This window comes from Ictalurus punctatus, unplaced genomic scaffold (assembly GCF_001660625.3).
Source record: "Ictalurus punctatus breed USDA103 unplaced genomic scaffold, Coco_2.0 tig00064088, whole genome shotgun sequence".
Taxonomy (NCBI): Eukaryota; Metazoa; Chordata; class Actinopteri; order Siluriformes; family Ictaluridae; genus Ictalurus; species Ictalurus punctatus.
This window is the reverse complement of record NW_026521150.1, coordinates 10,001-24,005: the sequence shown is the minus strand read 5'-3', so window position 1 is coordinate 24,005 and position 14,005 is coordinate 10,001. Positions and strand designations below refer to the sequence as shown.

Below are 14,005 nucleotides of genomic sequence, written 5' to 3'. Positions count from 1 at the left end.
GATTAACTATCTAGTGATGTCCCCTCTACAACATGAAAACCAGTTAATTTGCTGTGTATGAAAATTAGGTCCCCGTTAATGATGAGTTCTTGTTATGTTGTTTATGAAAAAACCAAGCACAGAAATTTTGTGATTTAAATCCAGAATTTGAGATGATATGTGTTCTCAGGCTTAAATTATACATGCCTGATTTTTTTCACATCTGTAGGACCTCAGGAAAGTGGTGTCCCCACAATACATGGGTGGGACTACTGACCCCAGAATGTTATAATTACAAGAGTGTGTGTGTGTGTGTGTGTGTGTGTGTGTGTGTGTGTGTGTGTGTGTGTGTTAAAGGTACAGGAGCAGTCTGGCTGTGCAGCTACAGTAAATGTTAATAATAATAATAATAGGACGTTATTTAAAAGCTCATGCAGCTGATGTGATTTTTATTTAGTAGTTAATTTAACATGCTATGCTAACATGTAAACGATAAGATAATATTACCTGACGTACATTTTACACTCAATATTGTCTGTTTCTGTTCTATTTCACCAACAAAAATATTTCCAAACAAAGCCACAGCAGGTCCTGCTCCTTTTTCCTCCTAATTCCCTCATTTCTCCACCTTGGGATTAATAAAGTATTATCTTATCTCATCTTTTGTTCAAATGGGAGATTTCTTATTTATTTTATTTATTTTATTTATTTTTAAATAGGAGACCTTTTAATAATTTTATTTAAAAAATGGCTTCATGTTTCAATTATAATGAAGCATTTGTTCAAACAAAAATGTTTTCAGTCCTTTAAGGATCATTGTAACTGAGGATGTTATGTTTAAATAAACAGCAGGAGATTGAGCACCAGTGACTTGACACCTACAGCTGACAAAGCTGCAAGCAGGGTTCATACCTGCGCAAGAAAACCCTGTTGGATTTAGAGTCTGACGCCTCAAAGTGATTTAAGGAAGCACTAGGCTATTCTATGGACGTGTCTGTCCGTGTTCGACCCTTCTCCAACAACAACTTTGCAGTCTCGTTTATATTCTCAGGTTTCCGCACGTGGACGCCCTCTTCAGTACATTTACTTCAGTCAAGTAATTAGAGCCTTTACTAGTTTACATGAACACATTCGGACGACTTACTCTACGTCAAAGCATTTTTCTAGGATAAAACACAAGCATGTTTGATGAATGCCAAGGTGCTTTCCTGCTCATCTGAATAGAGTTCCCTCTGCATTATGACACAGTTTCATAACAGGCTTCAAGTTGCACAGGTGAAACCCCAGTGTAGTTCAGGTCCAGTGCCCTTTTCTCTCTGCAGTCGGGAAGATAGTGCACACGAGTTAGTTGACACAGACCGCTGACATGCCTTGAGCAGGCTTCAAGTTGCGTAGGGGAGACCCCAGTGCATTCCAAGTCCAGTGCCATTTTCTCTTGGCCATCAGAGGAAGGGAGCATGAGACAAGACTTAAGTGCATTTCCTTGGTTCATTTATGTTCTGATGTTTTATGTTTTGATCGTTTCAATGTGCCAACCTTCTTTACCAGCCGTAACCGCGATGGAGAATGAGACAAGGCTTAAGAGTGACTCCAAGGCTCATTTACGTTTTGATCGCGCATGGTCTCAACATTCCAAAGTGTCATGGGTCTTTTCAAATGGCTTCATGTTTCAATTATAAGGAAGCATTTGTTCAAACAAAAATGTTTTCAGTCCTTTAAGGATCATTGTAACTGATGATGTTATTATTATTCATAATAATAATAATAATAATAATAATGCTGATGTGGTGTCCTGTCCTCTGATTTCTGTGTGTGAGAGAAACACACTCACATTTCTGTTACATGGGAAACTTTATCTGTATTATGGCTGTGTGTGTGTGTGTGTGTGTGTGTGTGTGTGTGTGTGATCAGTGTTCTGATATTTCTTCATTTCTCTTCCAGTCTGTGTGTGTGTGATCTGACAGAGGAAAGCTGTAGAGTTCTGTCCTCAGTTCTCAGATCAAACTCCTCCAGACTGAGAGAACTGAACCTGAGTGTCAATAACCTGCAGGATTCAGGAGTGAAGCTGCTCTCTGCTGGACTGGAGAATCCACACTGTACACTGGAGATACTGAGGTACACACACACACACACACACACACACACACACACACACACACACACACACACACACACTCACTCACTCACAAACACACGCATCCAGTTTCCATCTGTGGTGATTGTAATTGTAGTGATGTACAGTGCATCCAGAAAGTATTCACAGCGCTTCACTTTCTCCACATTTTATGTTAGTTTTATTCCAAATGGATTAAATTCATTATTTTCCTCAAAATTCTACTAACAATACCCCATAATGACAACGTGAAAGATGTTTGTTTGAAATCTTTTCAAATTTATTAAAAATAAAAAACAAAAAAAGCACATGTACATAAGTATTCACACCCTTTGCCATGACACTCAAAATTGAGCTCAGGTGCATCCTGGTTCCACTGATCATCCTTCAGATGTTTCTACAACGTGATGGGAGTCCACCTGTGGTAAATTCAGTTGATTGGACATGATTTGGAAAGGCACACACCTGTCTATATAAGGTCCCACAGTTAACAATGCATGTCAGAGCACAAACCAAGCCATGAAGTCCAAGGAACTGACCTCTGAGACAGGATTGTATGGAGGCACAGATCTGGGGAAGGGTACAGAAACATTTCTGCAGCATTGAAGGTCCCAATGAGCACAGTGGCCTCCACCATCTGTAAATGGAAGAAGTCTGGAACCAGCAGGACTCTTCCTAGAGCTGGCCGCCCGGCCAAACCGAGCGATCGGGGGAGAAGGGCCTTAGTCAGGGAGGTGACCAAAAACCCGATGGTCACTCTGACAGAGCTCCAGCGTGTCTCTGTGGAGAGAGGAGAACCTTCCAGAAGAACAACCATCTCTGCAGCACTCCACCAATCAGGCCTGTATGGTAGAGTGGCCAGACGGAAGCCACTCCTCAGTAAAAGGCACATGACAGATCACCTGGAGTTTGCCAAAAGGCACCTGAAGGACTCTCAGACCATGATGAAACAAAGATTGAACTCTTTGGCCCGAATGGCAAGCGTCATGTCTGGAGGAAACCAGGCACCAGTCATCACCTGGGCAATACCATCCCTACAGTGAAGCATGGTGGTGGCAGCATCATGCTGTGGGGATGTTTTTCAGCGGCAGGAACTGGGAGACTAGTCAGGATCGAGGGAAAGATGAATGCAGCAATGTACAGAGACATTCAATTCATGATGCATGTATTTTTCCCACTACCGGCCTATAGTAGGCAAATATGCAGTTTGGGACACAGCCGAACGCTCTTGTTCGCCGTAAAGCGTAAAACTGCCGTGTGTGATCGTGTCCTGTCGCAAAATGCGGTGAAAACTCACACGACGTTCATAATGTGATTAAGGTGTTTACATGTGTGTAATACACGTCCATAATACGATTAAAACAGGAGTAATCCACCTGTCTTAATTCGATTAGATCTTAATTAGATTATGACCATAATTAGATTAAGGTTGCTGTTTACATGGTAGTTTCTTAATCAAATTATGGTCTTAATTAGATTAAGAGTGGATTATTGTTGTCCATGTAAACGCAGTCATTGTCTCAAAGCAGCTTTACAGAAATATCAACACGGTGTACAGATATTAAAGGTGTGAATTTATCCCAACTGAGCAAGCCACTGAGTGGCGACGGTGGTGAGGAAAAACTCCCTAAGATGTTTTAAGAGGAAGAAACCTTGAGAGGATCCCGACTCAGAAGGGAACCCATCGTCATCTGGGTAACAACAGATAGTGTGAAAAAGTTCATTATGGATTTATATGAAGTCTGTATGGCGTTAGGAGCAGCCGTAGTCCCAGCAGTCTGGAATTAAAGAAGATTTGAGCTCCATCCAGAGGCAGAAAGGATCTGGATCTCTAGTATCTCCATAAATTCGTGTGGGGCTCAGCGAAAGGAGAGAGGGAGAAAAAAGATAATTATGACTGTGAAGTAGTAGAACAGAATCTAGTCAGGGTAGGCTTGAGTAAACAAATACGTTTTAAGCCTAGACTTAAACACTGAGACTGTGTCTGAGTCCCGAACACTAATAGGAAGAGTGTTCCATAACTGTGGGGCTCTATAAGAGAAAGCTCTTCCCCCTGCTGTAGCCTTCACTATTCGAGGTACCGTCAAATAGCCTGCATCTTATCTGCCATATCTGTCCGGCTCTCGAAAGTATTTTCGCCCCATTCCTGTTTTGCCATGGCGAGCACCATCCACATTTTCTTCAGGAAATGTACCGGTCTAGTTATTATTATAATTAATGGTGCTTGAAAAGCACTACTATTGTTCTTCGGCCTACTTAGTAGTATTATTATTATTATTATTATTATTATTATTATTATTATTATTATTATAATTAATGGTGCTTGAAAAGCACTACTATTGTTCTTCGGCCAACTTAGTATTATTATTATTATTATTATTATTATTATTATTATAATTAATGGTGCTTGAAAAGCACTATTATTGTTATTTGGCAAACTTATTATAATTATAATTATTATTCTTCTTCCACTTTTTTTTTCGGTGCGAAAGTCCCGCACCGTTTGTCGGAGATCGACGGTTGAGGTGTCAAATCGATCGGCTTATTGAGGAGAGGTGTGCAATGCATTACGGAAGTGATCGGAATGTCGGCATTCCCGGTACGGAAGCTCAAAGTCGGAAAATTTCCCATAGACTTGCATTGAGTTGCGAAAGAATTGGCGCTCTACACCACCAGCTCTTAAAGAATTGCCTCCATACACGCCCGGCTCTAAAAAGTATTGGCGCCCAATCTGGCCGACTCTCAAAAGTATTGGCACCCCGCATGGCTGGCTCTCCATAGTATTTCTGCCCTACACGGCCAGCTCTAAAAAGTATAGCTGCACTACACGGCCAGCTCTCAGAAGTATTGGCACCCTGTGACTCCAGCTCTCAAAAGAATTGGCGTCCAGCTCTCAAAAGAATTGGCACCCTACGCCGTCAGCTGTCAAAATTATTGGCACCCCACTCTTCTGGCTGTCAAAAGTATTGGCACGCTACGCTTTCGGCTATCGAAAGTATTGGCGCCTGATCTGAATTTTGCCATGTCAAGCAGCACACATTTTCTTCAGGAAATGTACTGGTCTAGTTTATTATTATTATTATTATTATTATTATTATTATTATTATTATTATTATTATTATTATTATTATTGTTGTGTGTGTGTGTATCTGTCTTATTATTTCTGTGTCTGTGTTATTATTTCAGACATCAGATGTTTCTCATCTATATTAAATGTTTTCTACACATTTTATCATTTTAGAAAATGTTTGAAGGATTTTTACACGCACCCCTGCTCTCATCAGACAGAACCTCGATTGGGAAACACTGGGTTAGTTACTCGTCTGACCAATGTGTTTAACTTACTCTCCATCATCACCTTTATTCTGAGTAACATTCATTATTCACACAAAAACTACTTACACACCAATCCTCACTAATATCAGGATACTCGCTCTCCTCAAGGGAAAACAGAAAAAATACATTTCTGCAGATATTTAAGTAAACTTACTCAGCGTATGAGTTCTGCTTCTTTATCTAATGATCTGCTGAGTGTTTCTAGCTCCTGTTATTTTATTTTAGTTTATATATTTGTATAGAGCTCTGACAGTTGTTCGTGCACAGCTGAATGAAGTCACGAGATAATAAATGAAGGTAATGAAATGATAATGTGTGTAATGTAGATTTGACCAGACTTTTAATTCTGTTCTCCGTATTTGCAGCGTTTTCAGGCTTACACTTTCAGTATTTACAGGCCTGTGCTCGATGGATCAGAAAGCTGTCTGAAAACAAACCATATCTCTGTGTGTGTGTGTGTGTGTGTGTGTGTGTGTGTGTGTGTGTGTGTATTACCCTACCTCACTGCCCCTCCCCCTCTGCAGAATAAACAGTTAGGAAGTGAAAGTGAAAGTCAGTCTCCATTTTGTGTGGAGGGGAAAATACAGCATTTCAGGAGTAAAAACACAGTGAGTATCTACATCTAAAGCTATAATATATAAACACACTGATGTACACCAGATGCAGAAGAGTTTTGTGGGTTTGTACTGAAGTTTGAATGTACACAGGTTGTTTTATGACTTGATACCGTGACTATTTCCTGTAAGCGAACTCTGTGCTGATACAGGGTTTGATTAAACACACTGATGTTGGAGTGAAGTAAACGTGTGTCCTGCTGTAATCTGGAGAAGGAGACATGACCTCCAACATGAGTGTGTCTGGAGAACAGGACTTAAAGAGAGACGAGAGGTGAGTTACTTTTCCATTCACCAGCAATAAACACACACCGTCTCATGGAACAGATCTGTATCTCTAAACACTCACTAGTTAACAGAGGAACTAGACTTTGGTTTAAGGTGTTTAATAGCAGTGAATATATCACTGATCTGATCTAAGAACAGTTTAGAGAAATCATTCACTGAGAGAAGAGTAAAAAGGACTGTGTAATGTGGAGGAGAAGAGCAGCGTAGCTTTGAGTCAGTGAACTCTACAGGCTTTAAGACCCAGCTGAGTCAGTTATCTGTGACTGGGACTCCTGACATCAGTGTAATTCCTGAGGTATGAGGCGTGTCTCCTGTTTGAATAAGTGTGCAGACTGGAGCTGAATTAAAAAGATGGAATTATTGATGTTTAATGATGAACACATTGTGTAACAGTGCTGAGACAGCAGAGTATTAATTATTGCTGATATTTCTGTTTAATTCTAGAATGATGGAGGGAAAGAGATCAGACTCACCAGAACCCAGCTGTGTGTCCATGAAGAGTGACGCATCAATGGATCATCCAAATCACTTCAGAGACGGAGCCAGTTCTCCTGATGTGAGGTCAGTACAGTGAGGTGTTTTACAGCAGTGTTCCACCTGATCAAACTCACTGGTCTCATTCTGAAGCCCTTCATGATCTTTATCAGGTGTTGAAGCAGTAAAACACTAAACTGTGCAGTGCTGCAGCTCTCGGACTGGCAGTGAGGAAAACTGCTTTAAGAGTTCAGTTCAGTCTGCAGTCCCTGAGCTGGAGGGTCTGTGGTGCTACACAGCAACATTTACACCTGGGACATTAATGACTAGATGACTATTTTATTCATAAACATGTTAGTGTCAGTGAGAAATCCTGAAATCAGTGTATTGTGTTAAGAGGATAGTGTTAAATATCTGTCTCTGTATGTATTAGTGTGTGTTGTGCAGCTATGAATACATATAGTCTATATTACATCATGTGTTTTATTTCTTCACAGACCACAACAGAAGAAATCAAACCTCAGCAGAAATCAGTTGGACTCCATATTCAAGGTGTGTGTCTTTTTAATGTGTGTAACTTGTGTGTGAGCAGGTTGCAGGTTTTTTATTTAAGATCATGACAATTTACAGATTTATTGATGTGCAGCAGCATTATGGGTAATCAGGCAGAATTTCAGCTGTAACTGTGGGAATAGAAAGAGACTTTTATTCTTTTCATAAAATAAAAGCATCTCTCAGTGTGTAACATTATAATATTTAGATGTGTTCCTGTGTGTTTCTAACCAGGAGCTGGAACACAAAGTCATCACTCTGATAAAGAATGAGCTGAAGAGGTTCAGGAAGCTCCTGAGTCCAGATTACCCAGCATGCACTGAGAGGGAGGTGCAGGATGAGTAGGATCTGCACAGTGTCAGAGACGGAGCGCTGAAGATCACACTGCACGTCCTGAAGAACATGAACCACACAGATCTCGCTAACACACTGCACAACAGTAAGAGCTCTGAGTCATGGCTTTATTCCATCAGGTTCACTTCAGAGAGAGGAAATAGTTTTAGATAGGAACGCTTTTAGTTTGAAGTTCGAGTTTAGTATCATGTACATCTGCTGCGTTTCTGTTCTGTTCGTGGTCCAGCTTGTGGTGACTCTGTACAATGGTCCTGTTCCTTCAGGAATATTTACTACATGAATCAGGAATGAACAGCAGCATTTGAATTTTACATTTAATCCTGTGTTCAGTGATTTTACATTAAAACATCTTATTACTTTGTTTATTAGAGTCTGTGGCCTCTGTGTATCAGCCAAAGCTGAAATCCAGCCTGAGGGAGAAGTTTAAAAGAATTAATGAAGGAATCTCACAGCATGGAAGCTCAGCACTTCTGAATGAGATCTACACAGATCTCTACATCACAGAGGGTTGGAGTGGAGATGTCAATAATGAACATGAGGTGAGACAGATTGAGACAGCATCCAGGAGACCAGCAGCACAGGAGACACCCATCAAATGTAATGATCTCTTTAAAGACAAGTCCATCAGAAGAGTGCTGACTAAAGGAGTTGCTGGAATTGGAAAAACAGTCTCTGTGCAGAAGTTCATTCTGGACTGGGCTGAAGGAAAAGCAAATCAGGACGTCACCTTCATGTTTCCACTTCCCTTTAGAGAGCTGAATCTGATGAAGCAGAGACATCTCAGTCTGATGGATCTTCTTCATCACTTTTTCCCTGAAATGAGAAAACTACAATTAATAGACTTCTACAAAGTGGTGTTGATCTTTGATGGTCTGGATGAGTGTCGACTTCCTCTAAATTTCCAGAAGAATGAGAGATTGTGTGATGTGACAGAGTCAGCCTCAGTGGATGTGCTGCTGACGAACCTCATCAAGGGGAATCTGCTTCCCTCTGCTCTCCTCTGGATCACCTCTCGACCAGGAGCAGCCAATCAGATCCCTCCTGAGTGTGTAGACCAGGTAACAGAGGTACGAGGGTTCAGTGATCCTCAGAAAGAGGAGTACTTCAGGAAGAGGATCAGAGATCAGAGCCTGGCCAATAAAATCATCTCACACATGAAGTCTTCAAGAAGCCTCCACATCATGTGCCACATCCCAGTCTTCTGCTGGATCTCAGCCACTGTTCTAGAGAGAATGTTGGGTGAAGCAGAGAGTGGAGACATCCCCAAGACTCTGACTCAAATGTTCACACACTTCCTGATCTTTCAGATCAAACACAAGGACCAAAAGTACCATCAGAAATGTGACCCTGATCCTCAGCAGACCAGAGCGAGTATCCTGGCACTGGGAAAACTGGCTTTCCAACAGCTGGAGAAAGGAAACCTGATCTTCTATGAGGAAGACCTGAGAGAGTGTGGCATTGATGTGAGAGAAGTGTCAGTGTACTCAGGAGTGTGTACCCAAATCTTCAGAGAGGAGTTTGGGCTTCACCTGGGGAAGGTGTTCAGCTTTGTACATCTGAGTGTTCAGGAGTTTATGGCTGCTTTATATGCATTTTTCTGCTTTATTTTTAGAAAGACAAATGTGTTAGTGGAACAAAGCACTGGACATTTTAATTTCTTCAGAAAGTCAGACATGTCTGATCTCCTCAGGAGTGCAGTGAACAAGGCCTTACAGAGTGAGAACGGACACCTGGACCTGTTCCTCCGCTTCCTTCTGGGTCTCTCACTGGAGTCCAATCAGACTCTCTTACGAGGCTTAATGCCACAGACAGGAAGCAGCTCTCACAGCAAACAGGAAACAGTCGAGTACATCAAGGAGAAGATCAGGGAGAATCCATCTCCAGAGAAATCCATCAATCTGTTCCACTGTCTGAATGAACTGAATGATCATTCTCTAGTGCAGGAAGTACAGACTTACCTGAACAGTGGAGATTACTGGTGTCTCAGGGGAACCAGACTCTCTCCTGCTCAGTGGTCAGCTCTGGTGTTTGTGTTACTGAACTCAGATCAGGAGCTGGATGAGTTTGATTTGAGGAAATATGACCGATCAGAGGAATGTCTTCTGAAGCTGCTGCCAGTGGTCAAAGCCTCCAGAAGAGCTGAGTGAGTATTTTTATTTATAAATGTATCACTGCATGGTTTATTATTTTAATGTAACACTGAACTGCACTGTTTGGATTAATGCTGGTTAATAATTACTCTAATCATCTTTAAACAAACCTCTGGTACTGTTCCAGAAGAGTTTCACTTTTTACACCAACACGTTACGTCTGCACTGAGGGCGGGGCCATGTGGACAAAACCTTCTATCACCACTTATTACCTTTTCTCTAAAACTGATGAAGAAATGATCTCTACAGAATAACTGCATGTATTCATCACTGCTTTCTGATCATTTTGTGATCTAAACACCAGTGAAAGGCACTTTTTCTTTTCTCCTTTCATTTGAAAGTGACATTGAACAGAACTTCACAAACGAGAAGAAGAGAAACAGAACACTGTCACCATGGGAACAATATGAATACAACATGTGACACTGGTGATATAGAGGATATAGGAAAATATCTATCAATAGACATGACTGATTATTCTATTTTCTGGTCCTATGATGTGTATCAGCGTATCACACCGCCCAATCTGCACTGAGGGACACGTGAGAGTGTCGTGGAAAACAATCTTTCCAACCTAAGTTAAACACTTCAGAGACAGAGGATTTGTAGATGCCAAAGGTCATCAAACTTTATTGAAACAACAAAGTGAGACAGTCTGCAGAAAGTCTGAATTATACACACACACACACACACACACACACACACACACACACACACACACACATGTCTTTATATACTTTTCTGAAGCAGTAAAATTATCCCTAGGCGGGGCATTAACCTCTTCTTTCTAAAAGCAAACCAGTCTCCATCGCCTTCATGAATTATTCATATCTATATGATACCTTACATTTGTGGTGTATGCGTTGTCAGTTGGATTTTCTTAAAGGTTTTATTGGGACAAGGTCATTTTTTGCAGCGCATGCGCCTTGCGTTGAATTTTCTGAAAGGTTTCATCAGGACAGGATTTTTACCCCGTCCCAGATTTCCCCCTTATACCTTAATGACCTTCTGGCTTTAGTCCCAGCCTGGTACACTTCATCCTGGAAGTCTGATCTGTTATTGTGACACTGGTATTGAAGCTTAAAGGGCTTTGATTGGAAACACAGTTCTGGTGAATGTCTAATTGCTCATTTATTGCCAGAGTAAAGCTGCTTTAGACAAAACACACGGTTCTTCTAACTCCGTTTACACAGGACATACAGAGATGCAGAAAAACACCTGATGTTCAGTAACACATAGACGTCTTCTAGCTCACTACACACTTACAGTAGAACTTGATTAAAACTCTTCTGTGCTTTTTCACTTTCACACCGACCTTGTTTGGGTTGGACCGATCAGACTTTCTCTTTAGATTGGATCTGGTGTGGGATTAGTTTACAGGATGAAAGAGGATTGTCCTCGAGGACGGATTTCCAGTTAGCAAAACCATCATAATAATCCCTCTGTGCAGATCAAGGGATACGTCCTGTTTATAACTTTAATCCCCAACAAAAAATGTGTGAATATTTACCATAAACAAACAAACAAACAAACAAATACATAATGCATGCACTGCGTGAGACGGATTTCCAGTTAGCAAACTAACTCGTCAACTTACTCCACACTCACACACAGACTTTTTTTTTTTACATGTATATATACACACACATACTCACACACACACTGTCTCTCTCTCTCTCTCTCACACACACACAGACTTTTTTGACATGTACTTCCCTTAAAAAAGTTTCCATTATTCAAACAAAAACCCTTCTGTTTTCATTTCAATAATAACAATAACAATAATAATAATAATAATAATGCTGATGTGGTGTCCTGTCCTCTGATTTGTGTGTGTGAGAGAAACACACTCACATTTCTGTTACATGGTAAAGAGTAAGTGTGTTATGGCTGTGTGTGTGTTTGAGGTCAGTGTTCTGATATTTCATCATTTCTCTTCCAGTCTGTGTGTGTGTGATCTGACAGAGGAAAGCTGTAGAGTTCTGTCCTCAGTTCTCAGATCAAACTCCAGACTGAGAGAACTGAACCTGAGTAACAATAACCTGCAGGATTCAGGAGTGAAGCTGCTCTCTGCTGGACTGGAGAATCCATACTGTACACTGGAGACACTGAGGTACACTCACACACTCTCTCTCTCTCTCACACACACACACACACACACACACACACACACTGTACACTGGAGATACTGAGGTACACTCACACACTCTCTCTCTCTCTCTCACACACACACACACACACACACACACACACACACTGTACACTGGAGATACTGAGGTACACACACACATTATAATCCTAATAACTTTATTTATATAGCACTTTTCATACATAAAATGCAGCTCAAGGTGCTTCACAATGCAAAAGAATCAAAAACACGCTGTTTTCCTGTGTGTGTCTCTTTAAATGCAAATGAGCTTCTGTGCCCCGCCCCCTTTCCGGAAGAGAACAGCTCCTGTTTCGGGTAGTACATTAGCCGTGGAATCTGCTAACAAGCTCATTCGGAAAGGCGATTTACAAACACTCACCAAATATAAAGTGCAATACTTACGTCTTCTGGATATGAAGCTGGATCACGAACAGTTGGTACTGATCCGTTCTTGAGAATCAAGTTTTTAGTAAATCCTGCTTTGTATTGACCCGCCTTCACACAGCAGTCTGGTGTGAAACGATGTCAGGGATTTTTGGAGCACGAGTCCAAGTCTGAGTCCAAAAGTATGGGATTCATTTTCCATCAAAAGTTTTGCGGTCAGGGATCGAAAAATAATAATCGTGACTCAAACATTTAAAAACACGTAAAATGATATCACACAAAACTGAACCATGAAATCAAAGTCTTCTGAATCACACAAAATCATGTTTCCTTGGTGATATTACTGTATTTTTGTGCTCTCTGACATTTTCTGCTGATGTTTTCTTTTTCTGAACGCTTCTGCTGGTTTTCCCTTCGCGCTTGTTTCCACATTCTCCGCTCGCTTTTCCAAATGTTGTAGTTGGAGTTTCATGTAAATCAGGGCGGGGTTTAGCGTCACCATTGGTCCACTACAGCTCCTCCTCTAGCCAATCAGTCGAAGAGGGGAGTTGACGTCACTCCTCTGAGACTCATGGCTGTTGTGTTCATAGACACACATAGACTCTGCATTGGCCGCTGGATCGTAGGTCAACGTCGCCGCCATATTGATCCGAGCAACAGTAATAAGTCTCAGCTTATATTATAGTTTATACTACAAACTAACTGCCGCTAATCGAGATTTTCATCTATACTGACGTTTTTCTGCAAACCGACTTTTATGACGAGCTCCTCGTTTCGGCTGAGCGACTGATATGTTGTGAATCTTACTGTAGTTAGTTGTGTAGTTAACTTTACACATTAAAGAGTTCCTGTGGAAATGCTCCTACACACACTTTATGAATAAATTCATTCGTATCCAGTGTGATAAATGAGACCCAGTGTTTTATATGAGGAAAACATTCAAGTGTGTATTTTATATGGTGTGGATTAGCATTGTTCCTGCTGTTCAGCTTTGTGTCTGTGTGTGTGTGTGTGTGTGTGTGTGTGTGTGTGTGTGTGTGTGTGTGTGTGTGTGTGTGTGTGTGTGTGTGTGTGTGTGTCAGTGTGTGAGAAAGTTATTAGATTTAAGATCCAGAGAACAATGAACTCCGACAGTTTTAGCGTCTCTGTGAAACTCAGCTTTGTGTGAATGCTGAAATATCTACATCACTTCTCACATCAGAACAAAGTGCATGTATTTCTACAGCGTGTAGATCAGTGTACATTACACACACATTTACTTTAATAACATCACAATACTAGTTTATTGTTTATACACAGGCTGTTCATTTTATATTTTTATCCTGACATTAGAACCTTGTGTTCAGGTAAACACTTTATTTCTCACCTGATGGAAACTCCTCATTTCACAATCAGATAAATAAATCTAACACTTCATCATTTCTCTTCCAGTCTGTGTGTGTGTGATCTGACAGAGGAAAGCTGTAGAGTTCTGTCCTCAGTTCTCAGATCAAACTCCTCCAGACTGAGAGAACTGAACCTGAGTGTCAATAACCTGCAGGATTCAGGAGTGAAGCTGCTCTCTGCTGGACTGGAGAATCCACACTGTACACTGGAGATACTGAGGTACACT

The 14,005-nt window shown here is 41.0% G+C and overlaps 1 protein-coding gene across 5 annotated transcripts in view; it reads left to right on the top strand.

Annotated features, from left to right (window-relative positions):
• The first annotated feature begins 957 nt into the window (after positions 1-957).
• LOC128632495 (NACHT, LRR and PYD domains-containing protein 3) overlaps positions 958-14,005 on the top strand; it is a 17,480-nt gene continuing 4,432 nt past the window's right edge. Inside the window, exons 1-10 of one of the 5 annotated variants that reach the window (XM_053679373.1) lie at positions 958-2,094; positions 5,334-5,725; positions 5,953-6,036; positions 6,195-6,316; positions 6,775-6,891; positions 7,302-7,356; positions 7,591-7,795; positions 8,080-9,853; positions 11,803-11,973; positions 13,825-13,998. In XM_053679373.1, coding sequence (XP_053535348.1) covers positions 7,759-7,795; positions 8,080-9,853; positions 11,803-11,973; positions 13,825-13,998 — 2,156 coding nt within the window. In that variant the 5' untranslated portion in view covers positions 958-2,094; positions 5,334-5,725; positions 5,953-6,036; ... (2 more) ...; positions 7,302-7,356; positions 7,591-7,758. The remainder of the gene's footprint in view (positions 2,095-5,333; positions 5,726-5,952; positions 6,037-6,194; positions 6,317-6,774; positions 6,892-7,301; positions 7,357-7,590; positions 7,796-8,079; positions 9,854-11,802; positions 11,974-13,824; positions 13,999-14,005) is intronic. The other 4 variants (XM_053679374.1, XM_053679375.1, XM_053679377.1 and 1 more) reach the window with 4 other exon arrangements.